Raw genomic sequence first — 26,564 nt, forward strand, 5'->3', positions numbered from 1 at the left:
GTGAAAGCTTTCTCAACGCGAGTGGGCGGTTTCACAATGCAAGTGGTGGCAAGCATACGCAACCACTCGCAATGAGAAATCAGACCGCCCGCTTTGAGAAATCTCGCCGGGAGGTTGGTTTTCCACGCTCACGCTCGCCAACTTGATGTTGACGATCGCGAACGAGCAAAAACCTTGCGGGAGGTGGATTTCCCTCACTCGCGCTCGCCAACTCGACAATGACGAACGCGAGTGAGGTAAATAACTCGGCTCCGCAAGCCGAAGCAGAGTTTTTCGGAACTCGGCGAGCTCTGCGTAACGCGCAGTGCAGAAAACTCTGCAAACTCCGCCAGCGGAGCGGAGTTCGCAGCCAAGACTTAGTGATACCCAAACTGTGCAGTGTGTTGAAACCACACTTCCTGCTCACCGTGGACCTGCGATGCTCGGCCAATGGATGGGTGCACATCCTTAAAATTACAAACCACAACTGGGATGAAGAAAGGTAGATACCGAGTACTCTCTCACAATGGCAAAAGTGCAACAATGGTGGTGTTACAGGTTATACCACCAATGGTAGTGTTGATGCGGATTTCCGGGTGTATTGTCGTATGCTGTGCGTAAAACTATCATCTTGGAAGTATGGAAAGTATTATCAGGATTTTGGTTATCACCTAGAGCCTACCAATCTTCTCCAAATCACTGAACAAATAAGGCAAGCTAGTTATGAAGTTCAGCTGATGAGTAGGTCAAATGCCCCATTATGGTAACAGAAGTAATAAAGTATGACATAAAGGATAACAGAGAATGTACCCAAAACAATAATTTAATCTATCAAATGTCACTTTCAAAGGTAAACTACGGTTATTGCAGTCACATGACACCATATGTCTACCCCAATTATAATGTTGACTTGTCAGTCTACTGTCAAAATTTCCACTATACATCAATATCTCCCTAGAAAATTTTCAACCAGATTTAAATTCCTAAATTCTGCTAATTACACTTACCACCATTTACGGGATTGTGTTCATGTACAAGTGTAACTCCAGTCCTAACATACTTGGTGAATTCAGCTGCTCATTGAAATTTTAGTAGGGACATGTTTATGTATGGTAGGTAATGGTCAGTAGTTGTCTACATTTTCTAGTTTATTTTCTCACAAGCAATAACTTCTGGCCCCTTGTTCATCTTTTAGCCTCACAACAATTCAGGACTAGTGTAAACTTGCTGCGGGCAAGCATCTTTCTAAGTTACAATTTTACCAAGTAAGACAAAACCATCTCCATATATTACTGAATATGGGAACAAAGGACCAGTTTTTACATGGTGCTAATCCGCACTTGACATAAATGTGGGAGAAAAGTCCAGCGGGCCCCAGACAGACACAACACAATACCTGCCCATCATATCCAATGCCATGGGGTAAGCCGACAAAGCTACCCCATGAGAGTTCATATCCTCCTCAACCCAGATCTAAAAACCTACAAACAGGACCCGCAGCTGACATTTGTTACCCGGGCCAAGACAATGAAAAATATCAGTGATTTGGCACCACATCTGGTAAAACTACACAAAAGGACTGGGTAATTTTTACCACGATTATTCCCTAATCAAGGAACAAAAGCTCTTAACTGTTGATACAGATCAGAACTGTTTATTCCGGGTCCCAGGTATCCCTGCCCCTATATCAACCCCTTTGTAATAAGCCCTTACACTTACATATTTTACCAACTGGTGGAGTGACTTATAAATGTGTGGCATTCTATTTAAACACTATGTTTAGGGTCAGAATATAATTCTGTGGCAAAACTCAAAAAAGAAAACAGACAGTTTAAAAATAACTTACCCCCGCTGCTGGGCTCTGGCCATCTCGTATCCACAGATATGACACAACCCCTTGGTCATCAGTCGACTTTGAGCCATCTAACACCATGGAATTATTGGGAAGCACAATAATGTGACTGCCGCCAGCATATGCCTTAGGAGGACTGTTGTTTTCTGAACAACAGAAAGTAATGAAATGAAATGGTACTGGTCAAGTGCAGCACAAATGTATTAATCAAATACAACAGTTAGATTTACATTGACAGATCTTAATTTTGTAAAGTTTTCCCCTGGTATGAGGGAATTCTGATGATAATACAGGGGAGTCAACATATCAAGTCACCTTTCTCCACAGCTCGTTACAGTCCAAGCAAGAGAAGAGTAAAAATGTAAGCAATTATAAAACATTTATGTTTACAGATTTATGAAGAAAATTGTACCTTTCACAAATTAAAATTCCTAATATATAGTTCTACCCAAATATTCCACAATGTTTTAATATTCCAAGAGCAGATCTGCAAATCTTTTCTACAACAGCTTGTGCATGCCAATAGGTGACATCGTCATACTCTGAGTTTGCTTTGTTCCAACTACGGAGGTGATGAAGCAGCGCCATATACAGGTGACAACTGTGCTTACTGATCTGTTTGCCTTTTTACCTTGCTCATTGACATAGATTTGGAGCTTGTCACCTAAACTTTTCATCAATGTTCACTGACTCCCACATATCTTTAAGAAATGACAGTATATTAAGGAAAATGTCCCTTCTAAAGAATACAGGCATAAACTTTGTGGAGCATGCAGGAAGCAGATGTCAATCAAGGATACCCATGACATCAGCATTTGGTGTTCAGGCTCCAAGCATGACTCACTGTCCTGCATCAACAGTTCCCCGATGCACCCTATGACTATCACAAAGCGAAAAGCAATGCTGTCCACTGCCAACACAAGACTTGAGGTCACTCCCATTCAAAGTCCAGAGCCTGTTCCTTCTACTAGACTCCTCCAGAATATCATGCTTGGGTAAGTTCAAGACAAAGTCGAAAAAAAAGTCTTGCCACAATCACAACAAATTTAAGTGGGAGTCAAACCTTCTCCCATCTCTCACTTCAGGAAGAGGTTTAGTAGTTGGCGCTCTATGGACCCAATTCTGCTGCTACCGTTTGATCTCTATACTATTCCAAGATTGGAGATGAAGACGCCCTGAATTTCCTAGGCACAGCAGGTTGAGGACTTCAAGAAGGCAATGCTGCAGAAGTAACAGGGTCCTCCAGCTTCTGGTGACACTGGCAGAATTAGTTTTTGCTGCATTTGGACTGTTTGCACTTTTGTAATCTCGTACATGACGTAAGCCTGGAGCGGACTGTTGATAGCTCATGGTCAGAGACTGACAATGGTGTCATGTTTGTGGCTGACATCAGTAGAGTCACCACTGGTGCCAGCACAGATGGGACAGGTATGGACCCAGGGGCTTGGGTGTGAACCAGCACAGTGGTATGGGCTCATGCCTTGGGGACTCGTGGAGGCCGAAGAAATGACAGCATGAACAGAAAGCCTTTCCACTTACCAGAACACTTTGAGTGGAATTTTGCATGGGTATGGCTTCTTGAAAAAGATCGCGAGTGGCCTCTTGACTTAGAGCAAGAGCTGGACTCAATGATTTACCCACAAACTCTTCTTATGTTTGGTGATGTAGATTTTTACTTCCAGCTCCCAGGTCAGTTTTTAATACATGAGGGTACGTTTATCCCATAACTTCGAATCATGACCAGAGTCTGAACACCAAACACACAAGCATTGCAGGTCTGTGAGCAACATCTTCTTCCTGCTATTTTTGACACAACATGAATCCTGTCATTTTTGGGTGAGACATCTTCCCTGCCACACTGTATGAGATAAATTTCAAGTGGTTGGAAAACCAACTATATTGAGAGCAGAACTCTGGATCCATGTTGAAAGGCAAGGAAAAAAAGCATCAGAACACAAAGGCACTTATATGCAGCTTTGCACGTGAGAATTAGCGGATGTTAACCTGCTTTGGTACTTCAATTCCCTAATCCCTATTGTGAAATTTTAAGAGACAAGAGACTGTACAGTAAAAAGGAAGACTATGAAAAAGAAATAAAAAGTATCACAAACAAATTTATAATATGAGGGTACAGGAAGAACGCAAGTGAGGTGGCAATGAAAAGAGCTGATACAGTCTCTAGAAAAGATTTATTACAGGATTAAGTAAAACAAAAGTAGACAGAGTGAACAAATCTGTATATCTGATTTACTCCACAGTACACATTAGAAAATATCCAGATCAGAATGTTTGATTTTTTTTCAAAAGTATATGTTAGAAAGTATCAAAAAGTGAACATACTAAAGTAGATAAAGATACTGGTAAACACAATGGCAAAACTATATAAGATAATGTATACATGAAATAAAAACATAAATAGTATTGTCAGTATCATGACTCAATCTCATAATGAATTCAGCAACAACCAAAAATATCAAATATGGTTCCCTGTGCACCCAAAGAATAAATATGGATCCTGTGTTAGTTGCTTTTCAATAACAGAGAAATCATTTATATTTAAAGTTAATAATGGGAAACCTTCCAAGATCAATCAAATCAGACATTGTAAGACAAACTACTGCATTTACATCACATGTGTCTGTTATTCACAAAACTAAAAGACAATTGAAGGAAAGACTGAAAGAACTCATTTGAGCCTTCAAAATCAATGACATACGGTCAGTGGGAGAACACCATAAATGAATGCTGGGAAATATTAGAATGTTTGGAATCTTTCATTTAACACAAGACCGAAGAGGAGGCAACAGGGAACTGAAGAGGAAATTAAGCCTTTTGGACACAGTATTACATGGGCTAAATATGAAGAGAAATGTACATTCTTTTTTGTAATAAAAAATAGAAAAATGTTTGCAAGTATAACCACAATCAGATTGCAGTTTACAATACATGAAAATAATTTACAAATGTAGGTCAAGTTTCAGTTGCAAAGAGTTCCTGCATAGGTAATTTAAATAGCGATGAGCCAACAAATAAAATAGTGGTATAAGTATAATTTCAAGTATAAATACATGGTTATATTATGAGTGTACATGTTATTGACATTAAGATGGTATGTGATAACATAAAGATAATGTAATTGTAATTGCATTTATATAGTGCTGACTACCCCTGCCAAGGCATTGAAGCGATTTTCCGTGAGTAGCGCGCTACTCCGGAACCCAAAGAGGATAAGTGGTGAATTAGTATATTGAACTATGACTTAATTTGAGGGGTGGACAAGTGAGTCTGTTAGTTTAGTTGAAAAGGATAACTGAGGGATAGAAAGAGGGAAGACTCTAGAAAGTGTTTATTGGGAGATCATAGTAGTAGTAGGAGGTTTGGGATGCGTAATGGAGAGATGAGGAGGGAAAAGTCTCTACAAATGAATTAGGGAGATCACAGTAGTAAAATTAGTTTTGGGATGAGTCTAAGAAGGGATACACGAGGAAAGAATTTGAAAAAGGGTTGTTTGAGAGATCATAGTAGTAAAATAAGGTCTGGGGTGATACAAGGAAGGATAGAGGAGGGAAGAGTCTGGAAAGGGTTATTTTGGAGATAATAGTAGTCAAATGAGTTTTGGGACGAGACAGGGAGCATAGGTAGAGGATATATTGAGAGAGGGAGGTATAGGGTGAAACATAGGGTAGTGTACTGGAGAGACTCAAATTTCTTTTTTATTTTTATTCTACAGTAGGAGTAAAGTAATAAATATATACATACATAAGTACATCGAGAGAATACACGTATAGGAAGGTAATATATTATTATATAAGTTGTATTAAATAAACTCAGACGTTTAAGTGTTGTTGTACTTTAAGCAAATTTATTTGTGAAGTTTGTAACATTTATTATTAAATATATATTTAATATTTCAATAGTGAAGCAATTGTATATAAATAGTTATGATGATATATAAATAAATGGAGAACCAAAAGCATCTAATCAACTCATATGAACACTATGCAGTAACGTATAAACATGTTAAGCATAGACTAATAGATATATTTTAACCATAACTAATATGTACATTTGTTAAGCAGACCTAAAGAATATCTATAAATTTAAAATCATAGGGTCCAATTCACAAAGGTTAACTGAGACGAAAGTCTAACTTAATGACTTTTGGTATTCACAAAGGGTATTCATGACTAGTAAAGTTAGACTTTTGTCTCAGTTAAACTTAAGTTTTGGTCTCAAGTTTAACTGAGACCAAAACTGAGACAAAGTCTGACTTTAGTACTCCTAAATGCCCTACTACTCGTAAAAGACCTTTGCGAATACTGGAAGTCGTGAAGTTAGACTTTCGTCTCAGTTTAACTTAATGAATCCGGCCCATAATTATAATATATTTTTATGCAAAGAAAAACACATATCTAGATACATACATATAATCAAATTAAATGGTTACATAAACGAGGATATGGTGTACTTTTGTGTTTGAGTATGGTGGTTATGTTGAAAAGAGCCAAATCTAGAGTAGTGTTCTAAAGATAAGATGGTTATCCGTGGATTTTATGTTTGGGGATAGTAAGTTTCCTTAGTTTGGCAGCTTAAGCAGAGAAGGGCGTGCCACCTATAGCTTTTTTCTTGCACGGTGGGTTTCTGAGGCGAGGTGCCAATCGATACCTGAGGTTTCCTTTGTTGAATATTATTTGGTGATTTTATGCCTGATGAAAAGCTTGTCCTGTTCCATGTAGTGCTTTGTCCGTGATACAAAGCAGCTTGAATGTGGATCTTATGACACCTGGTAACCAATGTAGGGCCCTAAAACAGGGGAGATGTAGGCTTGTGGCTTTACATGGAGGAGTAGCTTGGCAGCAGAGTTATGAATCCGTTGTATTCTTTTCATAGTTGAAAAAGATGATCTGTGATAGAGACCATTGGTGTAATCTACTTTAGACAGTACAAAAGTGATAGAAGCCTGGAACTTGTGAGGAAATCCAAGGTGAGAGAAGATGCGTTGCAGAGTTCATACCAATGAAGCTGGATCTTGCTAATTTGTCTACTTAGGTATTCATTGACAGCTTGGAGTCCATGGTAAATCCAAGGTTTCATGCTTCCTTAAATACTTTAGGAGGTGGCCCCAGGTTGACAAGCTAGGCGCCGATTGAATCATAATTTTTCCAATCGCCACATGTGAGTATTTCCATTTTGGAGATGGCTTCATGTCATCCACTGATCAACGGCTCTGAGTTAACCGAAGATTTGTGAGTTTCCAATGTCTTGGGGGCTTTCCAGTTTAAGGAGCATTTGTTTGTCATCTGCATAGTTATAGTATGTGAGCCAAAATTCATTGATCATTGCAGGTAATGACTACATGTAGATGTTAAAAAGGATGGGTGAGATGATAGAGCCTAGAGGAACCCCTGCATTTGTGAAGTACGGGTTGGATCAAAAAAGAGGGCGAATGGATGACATTTGTTCTGTTTTGAAGGTAGGATGTGATCCAGTTGGGAGCAGTTGCCTCCAAGCCGGCTTCGTAAAGTTTTTGTATTAGACTGTCATGGAGAACTCTGTGAAAGGCAGGTGAGAGGTTCAGGAGAAGTAGTGCAACAACCCCGTTCCGGTCTACTGTGTTTTTAAGGTCATCACAAATGGCAATGAGGGCAGATACCGTGCCTCTTTCTGGACAGAATGCTGTTTGGAAGTCAGAAAGTATGAAGTTATCTTCAATGAATTGTGACATCTGGGCGAATGCTGCTCTTTCTATCAGTTTGCCCACGAAAGGTCAATTTGTAATTGGTCTGTAATTGTCAGGGTCAAAGGGGTCCAGGTTAGTCTTCTTTGCTTTAGGTCTTCTGGGATGATTCCCATAGTTCAGGAATTATTGATAATTCTTCTTACAGGTGTGGCTACTGAGGTAGTTAAAAGAATGTTCTTTAAGATTTGTGGTAGACAAGGATCAGAAGGGATGCTGGCTGGCCTGCTTGCTTTGACAAGAACCATAAATTCCCTTTGTGATATTTGTTTGAAGGAATGCAGAGGCTAGGTTAGCCTACTCTTGGGAGATATTTAAGTGGTGTTGACAAAACATTTGTTTTAGACACAAGCACCAACAAAAATGTTCAGAAAATGGAAAGCCTGTAAGAGCAGACAAGACTAGTCTAGCGGACTAGTCATGTCATAGGTGCATGACAGTGTGATCAATGGAATTTGGTGTACATACTTTTTCAACTGGAAGGCTAAAACCATGTGGCAGGATGAAAAAACATTGCAACTATGCAAACTGTTTTTTCAGAACTCTACATTTTAGCTCATCTTATGTTTAGAACGAGACAGTAGTCAAAGGTAGTAACTAAAGAAGGTATGTATGATTTGGGGTAGCTCTACACATAAGATATTTCATAAAACTACAATGGAGGTCTACTACTTCCAGTGGTAGGCACCCAGGAGGTAGGAGCTGGTATTGTTGGGCGCATTTGCCCAGCGTCTTTAAATCAAGTCATGATCAAGCCAGTAACCTTGATGTAGTCAGCAACATGTTCACTTAAAAGCTGCCAGTAAACAGAGGTGCTTATTCGAATCTTCATCATGTTTATGAAACACAATATATGGGTAAATAATATGAGTACTGGCTAGTATGTAGAGCTATATGTGGTTTTATTTATTAGACTTCAGGGTTTATTATTAGCCAATATGTTATTTAAAGAAGAAATTGAACTGAGGCACTTTCCATTATATGAAATTTACCTAGTGAAATATGCTTTTTCAATGCCAGATTAAGGTAATCTGTCATTCTGTAATCCAATTACAGAAATTTTCTATGTTGATTTTAAGTGAGATACTCAGGTTGCACATGTACGGCAAACTTTAAAGTTAATTCCGATTTGTATCATACATACCCAAATGGGTTATATACATTACTACATGACTTAACTATTGCACTATGGATTTGCAAATAATATAAATCGGCAGTAAATGTACATGAAGTACTTTAATGACTCAAGAAATGTTACAAGCTCTTTCTAGATTTTTTGTTAAAACGTATTTTATAATTAGGAGTGCTCCACTGTATATTAGTTATATCTTAAACTAAATTTGAATAATGTGAAAGATGAAACACTGCACTCTTTATTGGCACTAACAGCGTGAAATTCAACATGATTACAGCAATGAATGATATTTTAGTTGATTTATTATAGGTTTAAGTGTGGTGCTTCAATTTCATGTCTGACATTTGATAATTACTTCCCTGATGAAGCAAATTAGCGAAACATACATTGGTGTTTCCCTAAAATATATAAATACAAAATTTGGATTTCAGAGTAACTAGAATAAATTAAAGGCAGACGATTTAAATAACTCAACATAAAGATTGTAATTTATGAACAGAATGATGGCATGAGGCGTGATTTAATATTGGGTCTTCGAGTCACTCAATGAACATACATATCTTCTTCTCAACTTTATTGGTTCCCCCAACTTCACTGCCTGCAGAAGCTATTCTCACCAACAACCCCAAACCTTTAATGGATTAGAACTTATATCTCTGTAAGTGCACCTTACAAATGTAAAAGAGATCCAATCCTAAATCTATAAATGAGTGTATGAACTTTATTTTTGTAAGGTACCACATTTTGGTACATTTGGAATACTGATATTAAAGGTATGAGGTAAGAGTAGAAATATTTTACGGTACTATGGGAAGCAGTTTATGCTAGTGTGGATGTAATGTCATATACAGAAATGGTAAGTACAAGTATGATACGGGAAATATTTCATGAATTACAGATGGACAGTATCTACGGATATGATGGGAGATTTAAGGGAACATTTTCTGACTATTTGGGGAGGTAATTTCACAATGCCCTGTGGTTCATTTCATAGTGATTTGGCAGCAATTTCATACTACAAAATGTCAACAGAGAGAAAGAACATTTAAAACCATTCTTTTTTCATGCAATGCAAAGTTTACACCAACTAATTTCTACTGGATATATGAATAGAATTATTATTAATAGTAGCCAGAAGCAGAATGGTAAGAGGATGGAGACAACTACCGAAAGATGTCATGTCACCCACAACTGATATGTTTATAGTATGAGGCACGCTTAAAGCACCAACCTGCCACTAATCAGTGCCAAGCTGGTTACTTCAAGAGAAGAGAAATACAATGAGCAAATTGCTATCAGAACAAACAATAATCAGAAAATTGTCTCTGTTACTACCAGCTCGGCCACAATAAATTCAAGTATCAGTATGTGGCACATCCAGGGACACTGGGGCTCCCCACTGAGGAATAGAACTGCAGTCCCCTTTGTTTCATTAGGTACACTACGTGAAATACGGAAGGACACCTGTGGGTCCTGAAACTTAACTTTTCTTATGTGTCAGGTCTGTTTCATAAAAGAAAGCTGCATCTATATATCTGGAGTAAAACTAGTTAGTCATTTTTATAAGGGAATTTAGTCCCTGGCCATTCAAAGGTAAGAAGGTAAAAGTTCCTACTCATCCTTAAATGATGGAACAATAGTTGAACCACGAATACACCAGGGTGGCCAGAGTCTTATCAGGACTTTCCATAAGGGAACCTCCATGGCTATCTCAAAATGTATATCTCCTTCTCTCTTCCAAATGTTTCACATTAAACCTTCCACATTTTCTTGTACCATAACATAAAACCAAGACAACATGGAAAATAACCGAAAAATAAAAACAATATAAACAGTAAAAAGATTACTTCAAGATCCGGAGTGAGTAAATATTTGGCACCCCAAAGATGAAAGGTGCTAAGTAGAAGGGGATTCCACCAACGATGTGCCAGACAAAAGGTTGTGTGGGGCTACCCATGGCAAGGGAATCCTTAGCCCAGGCAAGCCTTCCCAGGAGGATTAAAGTTTGAATCACTAAAGTAGATCCCCACAGCCAGCACAGCATACTCGAGGCTGATATTAGTGGGAGAATCACAACCTTAGATAAAAAAGGAAACTAATAAAACAGAAAAATACACATATATTAAAGGGAAAGGGCACATGGGTTCCCTCTAAGATAAAGAGATAACATCTTATACTAACATGGTGTTTAGACTAATAAACTAAGCAGAAACGTGCAAACCACCCCACCAAATAATGCTATAAGATGCTGAAAAGAAGTTTGAGGAGGTCTCTTAGTAATTTCTGTGGGTTGCAATGACCTGGTGAGTACCGACCCAAGATTCGTTGCTTAGATTCAAGCTTTGTATACTAATTTAAAAAAAAGAAGTGATATTCTGGTTAAAAATATTCAGCTGGAAAAAGATGGGGAGTACCATTGAGACTTCGGCACTCTGGGACATCCACCATAAATTGGCAGAGGTCCCATTCTGATAACTTTACAATATGATTGCCTCATTCAAAGTTGGAGAATCACGAGGTTTCCAAAAGAGTTTAACCACCATCCCATCTGCTATAGTGACTATGACGGGCAGGGGGCAGGAGGGAGAGTGGGGGCAGAGGTGAGGTTATATAAATTAAATTCAAATTAACTGAATAAAATTATTACTTTAAGGGTGTCACTTACACGGTGCAATACATGTCTATGCTTTTCAGCACCTCAAAATTATACCCGAATTAACAGTGTCAATATTTCCAGTTTTCACATGGTCTGTGTAATAAGGACAGGTATTTAAAGAACAACTATTTTTATCAAAAGAAAATGGAAAAAATTGCATATCCCCTAATAGTGTGCACAGGCACCACATGCAACGGTTACACTATGCAAAAGTAGAGATAGGTAAACAGGCACTCCTTTTGTATGTGAAATACCATGAACAAAACAACGTGCGTAATGTATGTATGCACTGAGTGGAAGTGTTTATTAATCAGTCAAATAATCTTTACCACAAACATACATAGGCATGAACAACACATTTTATAAGTCGTTTGTTATGTGAATTGGCCCTTTGGTGTTTCTTGGTGAAACATAACCTAGTCAGGGACGCTAACCTACACACATGTAAAATTTCCATTGATGCCCAGGTGCTGGTCACTCACTAAAGGATCTCTTTGTAAGTGGCTCGTTAAAATCCCTGTTATTTTCTTGCCCTGATGTATCATTACCGGAAGTCCCTGTAACTCAGAGGGTGGCGAATTAAAGGGAATTACATGTCTGGGGAAATAACATGCCCTGTTTTTGCAATGGTTCCTGCACGTTTTTCTATGGTGTTTCACACACAGATTCTGGCTACTTTTATGGGCTGAAAACTCTGTCTAAAACATATTCAACTTGTAATTTCGATTACCAGACCCATTGGGCCATCATTACTGGTGACCCATGGCATGGGCTGGATTTTGCCCACCACAAAGTTACAGATAACTGAGGTACTAGTACCTCTGAAGGTAGAGAAAATCCAGCCCATTATGTGTTGGACCTTGAGAGTCAATCAATCTTGATTTGTATTGCGTGGCTAATCGCCCGTGAGGGTAGCCAGGCGCTGAAGAGAGTCTACTACAAAATGAGAAATAATGGCACTGACTTACCTTCCCTGACAGTAACAGCGATTGTGTTAGTGCTGCTCAGTCCTTCAGCGTCCTGCACCGTTAACTGAAAGCGGTACGTACCAACCTGCAGACCAGTCACAATTGACACTGATTTTTCACTGTTTTCAATTTTTGCCTTTTGTGGGCCACTGTAAATAACCAAAAAAAATATTGACATTGTGCAGAACATGCAATTACGTTACATAGGACAACAAACATGTACATACTTCGTTTAGAGTGGTTTCTAATTGTATTTTGAATGAATAGTATTGCATCAGTTGTTTATTTTAACATATTTTATTACCAAATTACTTGTAAAATTCGAGGAACAGACGCTTTTTCTCCATTTTGAAATAAAAAGCTCAATTGTCTTGCAATGTTTTTCTTTCAATGTTTTCAAGATAGTACTAGTATTATTTTCCATCAACCAAAACTGATCTCCTCTGAGAGAACAATACACTCTAAGTGGTATATTCACAAGAACGTGTGATAACTACCACAAGAGTAGCGTAACGCAACTTTCAACATCGCAGCCCATTGCAGGAAAATAACCCCGTGACAACGTGGAATTCACAGCACGGCGGTAGCATGCAATAGTTTGCCGACACCGCGGACAATGTCTGCGAAACAACCACCGCGACGGAGATAAAAACACAATCCCCAACGCGATGAAACCTGAGATGGTCAAATGCGCGATAAGAAAACAGTGACAACCAGCGCGAGGGCGGCAATACTCACATGCAATGCGGGAAAATAGTACAAGAACAGCACACGGAAAATGCCACTGAACAAAAATCATCAACAGCCTAAATACAACAAATGCACCCTGGCCAACTCCAGAGGACAGCGTGTCCACCACAACATCCAAGCACCGTGGAAGAACAGATCCAACAGGCACACCGCTCTAAAGACGCCAGTGGCAGACAGAGCAGAGCCGCAGGTGCGACACACCCACTGTGCAGCATACGCACACATTCAGGAGTGCATCCCGGCAGTGACAACATCCTGGGTCAAACAGCACCCCAACCACATTTGAACACAGGACACAACTGGTTCAGCAAATGTGCTCAACCTGCCCAATCACATCTGGAAGTCAGGGAAACGTAACATCAAAATGTACAAGTACAAGCTGAGACCTGCAAAAATGTTTTATTCACACATGTAGTGCATTTGGACATTTTCTACTGTCGCTTGATTGCCACGGACCGTCACAATGTGACATGCTCATGAGAAGTAAGTGTCAATTAGGGTATTCCTAGGGGCCATTCCTGCCGCTGCTGCAGTGGGATGTGGGCCACCTGCCCCATCACCACCATCATCGGCCGGTACCTCTGGAACTGGGATTCATGGGCCCTGGTGCAAACACAGATGTTGTGCAACACACATGCAAACACAGATGTTGTGCAACACACAACATGCAACACGATGTCTGGGCTGTACAGGAGCTTCCCACCTGTGCCGTGCAGGCACCTGAAACATGACTTCAACACGTAAATGTGCATTCAACGATGCCCCTGATACATATGTGGGCCGCATTGTACAGCCTCTGGGTGGGTGTGTTCGGATCTTGGAGAGGTGTCATCATCCAAGGGCAGAGTGCATATCCTTGATCACCAGTGATAGTGCAGGGAGAAAAGAGTCAATACTTGGTTCGGCAGAATGTGATGGCAGGTCCACCAATCCAGTGACGCCTGTGCTGGCTGTGTGTGGGGTGAGTGTTTGATAGCCCGCAGGGATTAGCTGGTGCTGGCAACTACACCACCAGTCTGTATAGGATGCAGTGGTAGGCCAGGATGACCATGGAGTGTTGTGGTCGTGTCTGGTAGGTGAACGTGTAGTTTAACATGTTGAATATGGTTTGGTCACGTGTGCATCCCCACAGTTGTGCATTGTGCTGTGGAGGCATTGTGATGTGTGGTGTGACGACTTGGTACTTACCAAAGAGCAGTCCCGTCCCATGTGCGCCATCCTGGAAGCACTGGTTGATGATGGACTGTTAGAAGATGAAGGAATCATGCACACTGCCTGGGTAGTTGGCGACGACATTGGTGAAGAGTCCCCGGTGGTCCACTATTGCCTGCACATTGATGGAATGCGTTTGATTTCTGTTGCGGTAGCGGTGTGCAGTACCCGCAGGGGGCACAAGTGGGACATGTGTGCAGTCAATTGCCCCCAACACAGCCGGGAATACGGCTATGACGGAGAAGCCTTGCTTGGTCTCCAGCTGTTCCTGCACAGGGTTGGGGAAGTGAAGGTACTGGTGTATGAAGCTGAGGATGGCATCCAGGACAGGTGTGATGAACTTTGATAGGGCTGGCTGTGAGACCCCTCCGACTCTGGCAGTTGTTGGTTGGAAGGTACCAGAGGCCAACAGGTGCAGCACAGCCAACAGCTTTGTCTCCGGAGGGATGTTGGTTCTCCGCTGAGTTGGGACCGTCAGCCTGTGGGCGGTGTGGGTCAGGATGCAGTGAATGGTTGTCCTTTTCAGCCTGTAGTGGGCAATGACTTCCTCGGGCGTTAGGTCTGTGAGAGTGGTGCGTTTATGGTAGGTCCGCTGTCTTACTCTGCACAGCCTCTGTGGTGGTCTGGGGGGGTGGGGGCAGGTCCAGGTCCAAGGGGTGGTGGCGGTCCTGGGGGTGGTGGGGGTGGATATTGTGGCCCTGTTGGGGCTCCGAGCTGCATGATGAGTAGCTCCATGGCGTTGTTCGTTCTTCGGGTGTGGCTGTGTGCGGTGCTCCGTTGCCTATTGCAGGTAGTCGGCCGTCTTTACCCCTGCTTGAGGCAGGTGTTAAATACCAGTGGCTAACGAGGCTTATCGCGTGTTTTCGGTTCGCGGATCTGTCAGTTCGTTGTGAAAGTGGTGTTGCTGTTTTTTCGTGTGTTTCTGCACGGGAAAGCCTACTCTGCATCTCATTAGCGTTAGTTGGTGGTGTCCGCCGTGGTGTTAGGTTTTGGGGCTGTTATCGCGGAAATTCTGGCGATGTCTGCTATTTACACCAGCTTGTGAATGGGTTGTTAGTTCTATCTCCACTTTTGATGTTTTAAGGTGCTGATAAATCGTAGGTAACTCCTTGTGACTATGCCCCTAATTCTTTTAAGAGCTATACCTACATTAAAAATCTAAAAATAGCATCTTGAATTGAGACAACTTGTGACGTCAAACATGACTTTAAGACCCGTGATTTACTCCCATAGTAACTCCTGTACTCCTAGTTGTACAGCCACCCTCAAGCCGGATTTGCAGAAGGTTACCCAGGCCACTTGACATGCTCACCCGTATGCAAGCTCTGGGTTAGCAGGAAGTTATTCAGCCTTCCTGAAAATAGCATCCGGTAGGAGAATTCAATGGGCCAAAGTAGATCCAATTTACTCTGATCCATGGGGTGATTAATGCTGCTAATCAGAACTTATCAGCCTGATTTGATTTATAGATGAGTGATGGGGAAGCGTTGCTTTGAGTCCAGAAATACCTGTAAATCATATTCTATACTGGTCTTCTCACCACTTAAGCCTCCACCTAGACCACCCAAATGGGACTAATAATGCAACATACTCAGTTTCTGGACCATTGGTTTTTTTTTTTTTTTTTTTTAAAACCTTTATTAGACAATACAGGGAAACAAATACGGGCCTACAACCCACAGACCGGCCTCGACAACAGTTAAAGCACAGTAGCAAACAGGTAGGCGACTCAGCAGCACAGCAAAGCAATCACGAGTAATCCGAGTTACATTATAAGTAATTGCGCTGCCGAGAAGTAGGATAAGTGAAGGTTTAATTTTAAAGTTTTTTTTGAGCGTGTCCAAAGCAATAAAAGTCAAGAAGGATCAGAGTCCAAACAATACGTCCAGGACAGAAGTGGGCAACGATCATCAGAGAAATCAGCAAACATTATCCATAAAACAAATGGCTGGAGGCGAGTATGTCAGGATATATGAGAAACACACAGTACGATACACCCCAGCCACTACCCACATCTACCAATCCACCCCATGACCCAAGGAAATAGGAGAAGAAAAGAGTAAAAGAGGAAGAAGAAAAATTGAGGCCCATAGAAACTGAAACGAACAAAGAAAACCCCCCAACGCCCACCCCCCACCCTACACGCATGCAGAGGCTACGGCCTACCCCCCCCTAGCAGTGTGTCTGTCGCCCCAAAGGAGTACCCGAAATGCAGAAGGAAGGAAAAGAAGGAAAAAGAGAATCACATAAGACCGGAGGAGGGCCAGCACTTTTACCCGCGGCCACCCAACCCCGGACCCCGCCCCAGTACCTGACCAACATTTACCTTCAACAATTGTCCATTACAGCCCCAGCATTACACACAGCAGGTTGCAACAAAAAGGAGGAACATCCTCAGCCCTGTCCCCTTCGGTCCAGCACGACAGCGGAGTCCAGGTCTAAAACAGCCAACATGGGCGGAGAAGGCAACTGTGAAATCCACTGCAGAAGTCGAGGCACTTGAGATGAGTCACACTGGCTGGGAGGTCGGTCACAAAAGTCAATAGAAGCCACTGCTGCTTGCCCGAAGATAGTACAGTGGGAAGCAAGACAAAGCAAAAGTTCAACCGTAGCATCAGGCCGAGGTAAGAGCATCAAATCCAGGAAGAAGCAAAGAGGCACGCCACCAGAAGACAAAGGAAATGGAAAACATGGCGTCCGAAGCAGATGCACCAGCCATCGAGAAAGATCATCATCGCCAGACCTCTTCAAATCAACTACGGAGAGCACTGCAGCGGAAACTGAGGCCTGACCAGCTATCGCCTCCACATGCTCCAGGATAGACAATCCACCGTAAACAGGGTGAGGATGTGGCATAGTGTGCAGCACTGAAAGGCAATCACGGCCAGCCGGTGAAATCGCATCGAGCCGGTCCCCCAATCCCTGGGCAGTGTCACAAAAGGCAACCTTTAGATCCTCCAAAGCATCCAAAACATCACGAGGCCCCAGCGGTGTATCCGGAATGGAGGATGCAGCATTGTCCCCCGTCCAGGGCGAACGGCAGCAGAGCATTTCCGAAAGCAAGTCGCCATTTTCAATCATCGACTTACAACAATTCTGCAGGGGATCTGCGAGGCACCGCTGGGACAGAAACATGAGGACAGCTGATCATGAAGCAGCTCCAACTGTGGTAATGCCGGCAAACAATTAGCCCACGAAACGAGCAGATGACACCGCTGGCAGGCGCTGGGTGCCCGATGCGGAAAATGGCGTCCGCTACGGGGGAGAGCAACAAAGAAGCAGACCCGTCACCTCCAAGCTGTGCAAGGATACAATGTGTGAGCGCCGGTACAAAGTTTCCAGGCGCGTAGGGTCGCCGAGCGGAGGGAAGCGCTGCGGCGATAAGCCCAGCGCAGCAATGCAATCCCAGCCGACCGGCTCCTCCTCCACCAAGGCGGCCGCTGTTGTTGTGGCCGCTTCCGGCCGTACCCCACAGGCTATGGCCCGGCTGCGATCCCTCGAAGGGCCGGGAAGAGAGCAGGGACGCCTCACCACCGGTAGCGCTCGGATTGCACCGGGAAGCACATCGACGTGATCAGGAGCACTTCTCGAGTTCACTTGTTGTGTGAAGGCACAGGATATGCGGCAGGATAGTGAAGAAAGGCACATGGGTCGGCGGAGCCGAGAGACTAGGCGGCCATCTCGGCTGCAGGCTAGGCTCCTCCTCCTTCTGGACCATTGTTGTTACTTAAACTCCAAACTGCAGGGAAGTACACCTTCAGAAAGGCTGCATAATGTAAGCATTGGATGGACCATGGTAATTTACTTGACGCTGCATGTATGGCACCTTCAAACCATCCCTATGACAGACTGGAGAATCCGTATTTGTCCTGAGGAGGCCTTGTGTGGACATTTGTAAATCTCTTCTGTTTGCAAAAGCTTTGATTTCAGAAATGGAATCTTGCAGACAGAATGAAGCATGCACTTCAGCATCTCTAATTCTGGGATAGCTGAACCATCCGACTCTGGCGAAGCTCCTGGAGAAACTTGTCCACGTCTAATTATGCAACCTCATAGAACAATTCCGACTCTAGACCAATTCCACTCCAGCTTCCACCAAGGCCTCAGTACTGAGTCGGTTCTAACGCACATAGTAGATGATGAGTTAAAAATGCTGAATCAAAATGAACCCTTTCTCTAATCCTCCTCAACCTCTCGTCAGCTTTCAACACGGTTTAACATTAAAGCTTCCTAGACTTACTGGAATGTAGGATGGTGCTATCAGGGTCTGTTCTGTACTGGTTCACCTCGTTTCTCCACAACAGAACCCAAATAATCAATTTTAATCAGTCCTGGTTCAATTCCACACTGGTCATACTTGGTGCCCCACAGAGGTCCGCACTCTCACCCACTCTCTTTAACCTGTTCATGGAGTCTTTACCTGAAATCCTGACATTCTCCAACATCCACTATCACATGCACGCCCAACTATACTTAAAAATCTCTTTGCGGGGATGATATTAGATCTCTCAACATTAGTCTACAAAAAAACAACAACTGTCTGACCTGCAATCACCTCAAACTAAACGCTCTCAAAACAGGATTCCTCTGAATTGCCTTACCCAAACAGTCACCCGAATGGATGAACCAACTAACAGCTCTTAATGCATACCATGCAGTATAGATTCCCCAAGATCAATGGGAATAATGCTAGATAAGAACTGGAACATGCAGGAGAATATCAGTACTGCCACTAAAGGAGCAAACTTTCGAATGAACATCGTAAGAAAAATAAAACCCTTTCTCCCCCTCAACGACTTAAAATCAGCTGTCCAAGCCCTAGTCATTTCCAGGTTGGAATATGGAAGTACAAATCTCTGCGGACCACCTAGATCTAAGTTGGCTCCTCAAAGGGCCTCTCTTAACTCTGCTGCAAGGCTCATCCCAGGTTCTAAAAGATACAACCACATCACTCCCCGTATGAAATCTCAAAACTGGCTCCCATATGAGGCAAGGATACAGTAAAAAATTACCTACTTGACTCATAAAGCCCTACACTTCAACAGCCCCAGGGGCCTTGCACACAAACTGGAGCTAGAGTAAATAGAGACACCAGCATCTTATTGTTGAAACCACTAAAATTCCATAAAAAGAAAATGTACAACTGAGCCTTCTCAGGTATTGCCCCGAGAAAATGAAACTCCTAACCCCCTGACATCAGACTGTACCCCTCAACAGCATCATTCAAAAAGGAAGTTAAAGTACTTTTGATGAACATATTTCTGCTCTATAACCCACAAACTCTACTCTCCAACCCTCTTTCCTCTAAAGAACATGGGGTGATGTAAAAAAATAAGTTTCCTGTTTGAGAATGCAAACACAGGCATGATGGTCTGCTGTTCGATTGGGAGAGGGAGAGAGGATGTTTACAAAACCAGTTGCTCCCTAGGAAAGAGGCAGTCTTATATGCATCTTTACAATTGGTGGACTATAATGATGATTTCACATGTTCTTCAAACATAATTCCATCTACAGTTTATCTAAACATGTTCTGTCAGAGACAGATAATCATCCTCAGCTTTCCTCCGTATCCTCTGAACATACTGACCCTATTTAAACCAAGCTAGAGATGATGAGTCATTTTAGGAAAATCTGCCTAAACATTTCATATTCAAAACAAAGTATCTGAGGGCACACCTGATGCTGCTGGTGTTTTCCTTCCATCCACATTCAGTCAATTTATACAAACACTTGAAAAGTACATCATAACTTTTAAAAACTTTGGGCCGGATTTAGAGTTTGCCAGTTAGGTGCTCTGTCACAAACACTGCGGATAGACTGTCACACCTAATTACAATGCATTATATCCTAATATACTTATAATTGCATAGATTATATATTTGGCACATTTGTGATGGAGTGCCCATCCACCAAACGCTAAATGAAGCCCAACGGTTTGTCCAACATGGCAAAGTGTATACTACCAGATAAAACACACCCTACAACAATATTAAGGATGAGGGACAAGCCATTCACATGCTAAAAACAATAGCTAAACTGTAATTTAGCCAGCAGACAAAGTTGGTGCTAGACAGACAATTACCTTCATGGTTTGAGATCCTGAACTCACATACCAACTGACTAATTCGCTGCAATGTTATGGGACCTATTTACAAACTGCATTTTGTAGTGCATTTAGTAGTACTACAGGAGCATGGCACACATGCTACAAAGTCAAGTCAAGTCAAGTCAAAAGATTTATATAGCGCGCTACATACCCAAGGGGTCTCAAGGCGCTTGAAGAAGGGTGGGGAATTACTTGTCGAATATCCAAGTTTTAAGTTGCTTTCTGAATGCTAGGTGGTTCTGAGTGAGACGAAGGTGAGTGGGGAGTGAGTTCCAGGTTTTAGCTGCCAGGTAGGAGAAGGATCTACCTCCCATGGTGGTTTTGTTGATGCGAGGTACGGTAGCAAGGGCTTGGTTGGAGGAACGTAGCTGGAGGGTGGGGTGTAGAAGGAAAGTCGTGTGTTGAGGCATTCGGGTCCAAGTTCGTAAAGTGCTTTGTGTGCGTGGGTTAGGAGGCGGAAAGTAATCCTCTTATTGACGGGGAGCCAGTGGAGGTTTTTAAGGTGACTAGAGATGTGGTCTTTACGCGGGATGTCTAGTATGAGTCTGGCTGATGCGTTCTGGATGCGTTGGAGTTTTTTCTGGAGTTTTGCGGTGGTACCGGCGTATAGGGTGTTTCCTTAGTCCAGGCGGCTTGTAACCAGTGCATGGGTGACCGTTTTTCTGGTTTCGGTGGGGATCCAGCGGAATGTTTTTTTGAGCATGCGAAGAATGTTGAAGCAAGATGATGAAACGGCGTTGACTTGTCTGTTCATAGAGAGTGAGGAGTCCAGGATGACGCCCAGGTTCCGTGCGTGGTCCGTCGGGATGGGTGCTTTTCCAAGGGCCTCTGGCCACCAAGAGTCATCCCAGGCGGAGGGGGAGGTACCTAAGATAAGGACTTCTGTTTTGTCTGAGTTCAGTTTCAGACGGCTGTGCTTCATCCACTCTGCTACTTCTTTCATTCCTTCATGTAGGTTGGTTTTGGCGGTGTTGGGGTCTTTGGTGAGTGAGAGGATCAGTTGAGTGTCGTCGCGTAGGAGATGATGTTGAGGTTGTGTTGGCGTACGATGGTCGCGAGGGGGCTCATGTATACGTTGAAGAGAGTGGGGCTGAGTGAAGATCCTTGTGGCACGCCGCAGATGACTTCAGTGGCTTCTGACTTGAATGGTGGGAGGCGGACTCTCTGGGTTCTTCCGGTGAGGAACGAGGTGATCCATTCCAGTGCTTTTCCTTGGATTCCGAAGTTTCTGAGGCGCTGTAATAGGGTGCTATGGCAGACTGTGTCGAAGGCTGCGGAGAGGTCGAGGAGGATGAGGGCGACTGTGTCTCCGTTGTCCAGTAGAGTTCGAATGTCGTCTGTTGCTGCGATGAGGGCGGTCTCAGTGCTGTGTTTGGCTCGGAAGCCGGACTGTGAGGAGTCGAGGGATTTGTTGGTTTCGAGAAAGGCGGCGAGCTGGTTGTTGACAGCTTTCTCGATGACTTTGGCCGGGAATGGAAGGAGCGAGATGGGGCGGTAGTTTTTGAGTTCGGTGGGATCAGCTGTGGGTTTTTTAAGAAGGGTGCTAAGTTCTGCGTGTTTCCAGCTTTCCGGGAAGGTGGCGGAGTTGAGGGAGCAGTTGATGACGTCTCGGAGGTGTGGTGCTTTGATGGAGTCTGCATTGTTGAAGATGTGGTGAGGGCATGGGTCTGTGGGGGATCCTGAGTGGATGGAGTTCATCAGGCGGATGGTGTCCTCAGTGGAGATTGGGTTCCAGTCATTAAGGATGGTCAAGGGGGGTGAAGGTCCTGCAGGAGGATGGGTGGGTTGGTCTCCGGGTCGGTTGTCGAAGCTATTGTGGATGTTTGCGATTTTGTTGTGGAAGAACGAAGCTAGGGAGTCGCAGAGGGCTTGAGAGGGGGTGATGTCGTTGGAGTTGGCTGATGGGTTGGTGAATTCTTTGACGATGTTGAATAATTCCTTGCTGTTGTGGGCGTTGTTATCTAGTCGGTCTTTGAATGCGGCTTTCTTGGCAGATCGGATCAGTTGGTGGTGTATACGGGTGGCGTTTTTGAAGGCGTCCCTGGTGCTGGTGTTTGGGTCTTTTTTCCAGGCCTTCTCAAGGGAGCGACAGAGTTTCTTCGATTTCTTAAGATCATCGTTGAACCAGGAGGCGTTTTTGCTGCCTAGTTTGATTTGACGTTTTTTCAACGGTGCTAGGATGTAGGCGCTGTTGGATAGCCATTGGGTGAGGTTAATGGCTGCTTGGTCGGGGTTTGAGGAGTGGGCAAGGGGGTTTTGAAGAAGCGATGAGGAGATCTGGTCGGTGGTGATTTTCTTCCAGTTTCTTCGCAGAGTAGGTTGAGGATGGATGTGAGTTATGGTCTTATTGTAGATAAAGTGAACGCAGCTGTGGTCCGTCCAATGGAGAGATGTGGTGTGACTGAAGGAGACATGTTTGCTGGAGGTGAAGATAGGGTCGAGTGTGTGACCTGCGATGTGGGTGGGCGTAGTGACAAGTTGTTTGAGTCCAAGGTTGGCGAGATTGTCCAGAAGGGAGGTGGCGTTGTTGTCATTGCTCTTTTCCAGGTGAAAGTTGAGGTCTCCCAATAGAATGTATTCCTCAGAGGGGAGGGCGTGTGGGGTGATAAAGTCAGTGATGTCGTCGCTGAATTGTGCACGGGGTCCTGGAGGTCGGTAGAGGAGGGTGCCTCTGAGTGTGGTCTTGGGGTCGGTGTGGACCTGGCGAGGTTGACGTCTGAGCTGGTTGAGATGCGGATGGAGTTCTTATGGACGATAGCGATGCCTCCTCCTGTTTGGTCGGTGCGGTCCTTACGGATGATCTTGTATCCTTCCGGGATGGCAATGGCGATGTCTGGGGGTGATGAGGCGTTCATCCATGTTTCTGTTAGGAAGGCGACGTCGGGAGAAATGGTGTCTAGTAGGTTCCAGAGGTCGATGGCGTGTCTGTGGACCGAGCGGGTGTTGAGCAGGATGCATTTAAGGTGATTGGAGTCAGATATCTGTTGTGTGTTCGTGGATGAGGAGTTGTTCTTGGTGCCGTCGAACTTGCAGGAGTTGCAAGAGAAGGGTCCGTGGGTGTGTCCAGGAGCGGCTTGGACGCAGTTGGGGAGACGGCCGGGGTTAAGGGCTGAGAGGGTGGTGGCGTCGTATGTAATGCGGGGTGGGTGGTACGAGGGCCAGGGGGTATGGCGCTGGGCGCGGTCCAGGCGCGGACGGGCGTAGACGGGCTTACCTTTGGCGCACCTTCAGCGCGGCCGCAGCGCGTGGACGCTGCGCGTTGGGACATCTGTCTAACATGGAAAGTGGGGGGGCGGAGCGTGGGAGGGTCAGCAGCTGGGAGGCGGTAGCGGGGAGGAGGGGCGGGCCTGGGAACTGCAATCCAAACAAAATGGAGGGTCAAAGTGAAAGTGAGGCAGGGGCAGCAGAAGGACCAAAGCGCCTACTGTACAATCAAAGCGCCAGCAAGCACAGAGAGCCACAGCAAATGTCGCGCTGCAATGCAGAGCGGAGCGAGCGGTGCCAAAGGCAAATCCAGGTCAGCTTAAAGCTCTCAAAAACGAGCTACGATGCAAGGCATACACAGCGCTATTACAGGAGACACACAGCGCTAATAACGATACCCAAATGCGACCAGCAGCACCCACAGTGCGTGAGACCAGGGAGCGACCGTTCAGGAGCAAGTCCGGGCAGTCACCCGGACAAAACGCAATTTACAACCATACATGCGTCTCCACCTTTCCTATCTTTTCTATTTGTATATCTTGGCCACAAGTATGGAGACCTCTGCACATGTAGGCCTATGTTTTAGCAGTAAATGTGGGAGGGACTGAGGAGGGGCTGAAAAATGGTGACTACTTGCACCTAAATGGTGGATTAGGAAAGGGTTTAGGAGGGACATGCAAAAACTAAAAACAAAAACAGAATAAGTACATGGCATTGGCTATTCACAAAATGCACTTTGAAAGATACTATAGTCCAAAAAGTCCACACACTATCACAAACGTACAGCCTTGGAGTATTCCCAGCACACAAGGCCACTCAAAGGTATACTGTAACACACTCTCATTAAAAGTACTGGAGGCTGGGCCTTAAAATAACACATAATGTTTAAAGAAGCAAAATAACTTTCAACAATAAAAGTTACCAGAAATGATAATAATAAAATCATTTTAATAGTAAAATGATAATAAACTGTAATAATTGTATTAAATACTTATTTGTATTCAAAATATTTGTACAAATACCTTTTAATAAATTGTAATACCGGCCATTAATCTATGGTTTTTCGAACCTCTCCAACTCAGTTTATCTGCCTCATTTAGAGATAGCCTATCTTAGATAGGGAAAATATTTCATTTCAAAAGGCAAAGCAGGAAAAACCCTGCTTGCACATTAGTGTTGGAATGCATTCCATGCTTAGGTTGGACATCCTAACACTCCTCCTTCCCACCACCATCATGAAATGCATCCAGCGTCTCAGGAAGCAATGTCAGGACACTGCTTTTTCATTTTCAGGAACAAACTTCCACTAACTTCCACTAAGGGGGTTAGTGTCTGCACCCCGGTACCCCCGCCCCCATACACACTCCACTAACCACCAACTGCAATTTTAACAAGGGTGCCATAACACAGTTGCCTGGATGGCACTGGAGTTTCATTGAAAGTGTTTCTGCTGCACTTTTGCTGAACAGTCCCCACATTTTCTGTGGAGAAATTTAAATCATCAACATCTTGTGGACAGAAATGTAACTGTTTCTAAACTGTGTTTCTGCTTTCGATTCCCTATTAATGTAATTCTTTTAAAGTAATTCCACTAAAAGTATTTACTACTCCATTAAGCATGCTTTTCTTTATTCCAGTACCGATTTTCAGACAATATTGTTGCACAATTAAGGAAAGTTGTCCATTTATCTCATATTACAAGAGGCAGAATTTATAAATCTGCGACTTAGGTCATTCTATCATCAATCATTGGCAGCTTAAAGGGAATATCCTTATTGTTGTTAATTATTTTTTCTCATTTACTGAAAACTAAGCACGATAAGATCCTCTTTAGCATGTCAAGAATAGGGCTTTGGGAGGGGCGTCTGACCAGCGTGAGGCCTGCTCCTCCTGGGGATGGGGGGGATGGGGGGGGTGCTGGCTTTGGGCTGGGTTCTTATTTAACCATTTGGTGGTAGTGACCCAGCAGCCGGTTGTGGGTGGTACTGTGGGCGCACTGCTTTTTATTTGCTGTTCCATGGCATTGCCTTTTCTTGCTTTTTGCTTTTTGTCGTGCCTTGGGTGATTGCTCGTATTGTGGCCTATCGCTGTGGGGGATTGTTGCCTGTTCTGCCTTTGGCTGCTTGTTGCGGTGTAGCGTGGTGTGGAGGTTACGGTGGTGTGAGAGTTACCTGCTATCGTTGGGCCTTCCTGCAGCATGATGGCGCGTCTCGAAGATCATCGGGTGGTAGAGGCCCTCCGCCTCCTAGAAGATGCGGGCCGCATGGATATCCTGCGGCCCGAGGTAAAGGTGGGGCCGCCGCAGCGAGCGACGCCGGTGCTCGCGGCTGAGCCGCCGTATGTGCGGCAGCGGTTGGGGGCTGAGGAGGGGCGTGGCCAGAGGGCGCGAGACTGTGTGCGGCGCGGCCACACAGCAGGAGCTACGGTGCCTAGTAGGCGGCGGCGGGGCGGGAAGCGGGGCACGGCCCGAGGCCTCAGTTGCAGTTTGTGGTGGGGGCTTGTGGGGGGCCGAGAGTGGAGCAGACAGCGGGAGAATTGTTGCAGGAGGGGGGTGCGGGGCTCGGCGGCAGGGCCAGGGGGGCCTTGAGAGAGCACCGAGGTGAGAGCATGTGTGGGGAGGCCCCCCACACAAGGGAGTGACAGGGGCGTCTCCCCTCTAGATTGAAGACTCAGGGGACGAGGAGGGGGAAGGGGAGTGGGAGGGGCCGGAGAAGGGGCTGGTTATTCAATGGGCAGGGGGCTGGGATTATTGGGGGGGCAAGTAGGCCGCAGACCCAGAGGATGGGGCCGGGAGGGAGCGAATGGGGCGGGTGGCGCGGTGGGGAAGGTTTTAGCCGCGAGGTGTGTTTACGGGTTGGCGGATCTTGGGTTGCAGGCTGGAGAACGCGGCGATGCTCAAGCCCGGGGGGGTACGGGAGGGCTGGGGTAGGTGGGGGCCTGTGGGGTGGTTGGGGCAACAGGGGTG

At 44.3% G+C, this 26,564-nt stretch overlaps 1 protein-coding gene across 3 annotated transcripts in view; it reads right to left on the bottom strand.

Moving 5' to 3' along the window:
• Positions 1–26,564, bottom strand: part of KIAA0319 (KIAA0319 ortholog) — a 587,552-nt gene that overhangs the window by 129,998 nt on the left and 430,990 nt on the right. For all 3 annotated transcript variants that reach the window (XM_078687943.1, XM_078687944.1, XM_078687942.1), the window contains exons 13-14: positions 12,328–12,476; positions 1,826–1,977 (exon numbers count right to left, since the gene is read on the bottom strand). In XM_078687943.1, coding sequence (XP_078544069.1) covers positions 1,826–1,977; positions 12,328–12,476 — 301 coding nt within the window. The remainder of the gene's footprint in view (positions 1–1,825; positions 1,978–12,327; positions 12,477–26,564) is intronic.

The sequence above is a fragment of the Lissotriton helveticus genome, chromosome 4_1 (genome assembly GCF_964261635.1).
Source record: "Lissotriton helveticus chromosome 4_1, aLisHel1.1, whole genome shotgun sequence".
In the NCBI taxonomy this organism is placed as follows: domain Eukaryota; kingdom Metazoa; phylum Chordata; class Amphibia; order Caudata; family Salamandridae; genus Lissotriton; species Lissotriton helveticus.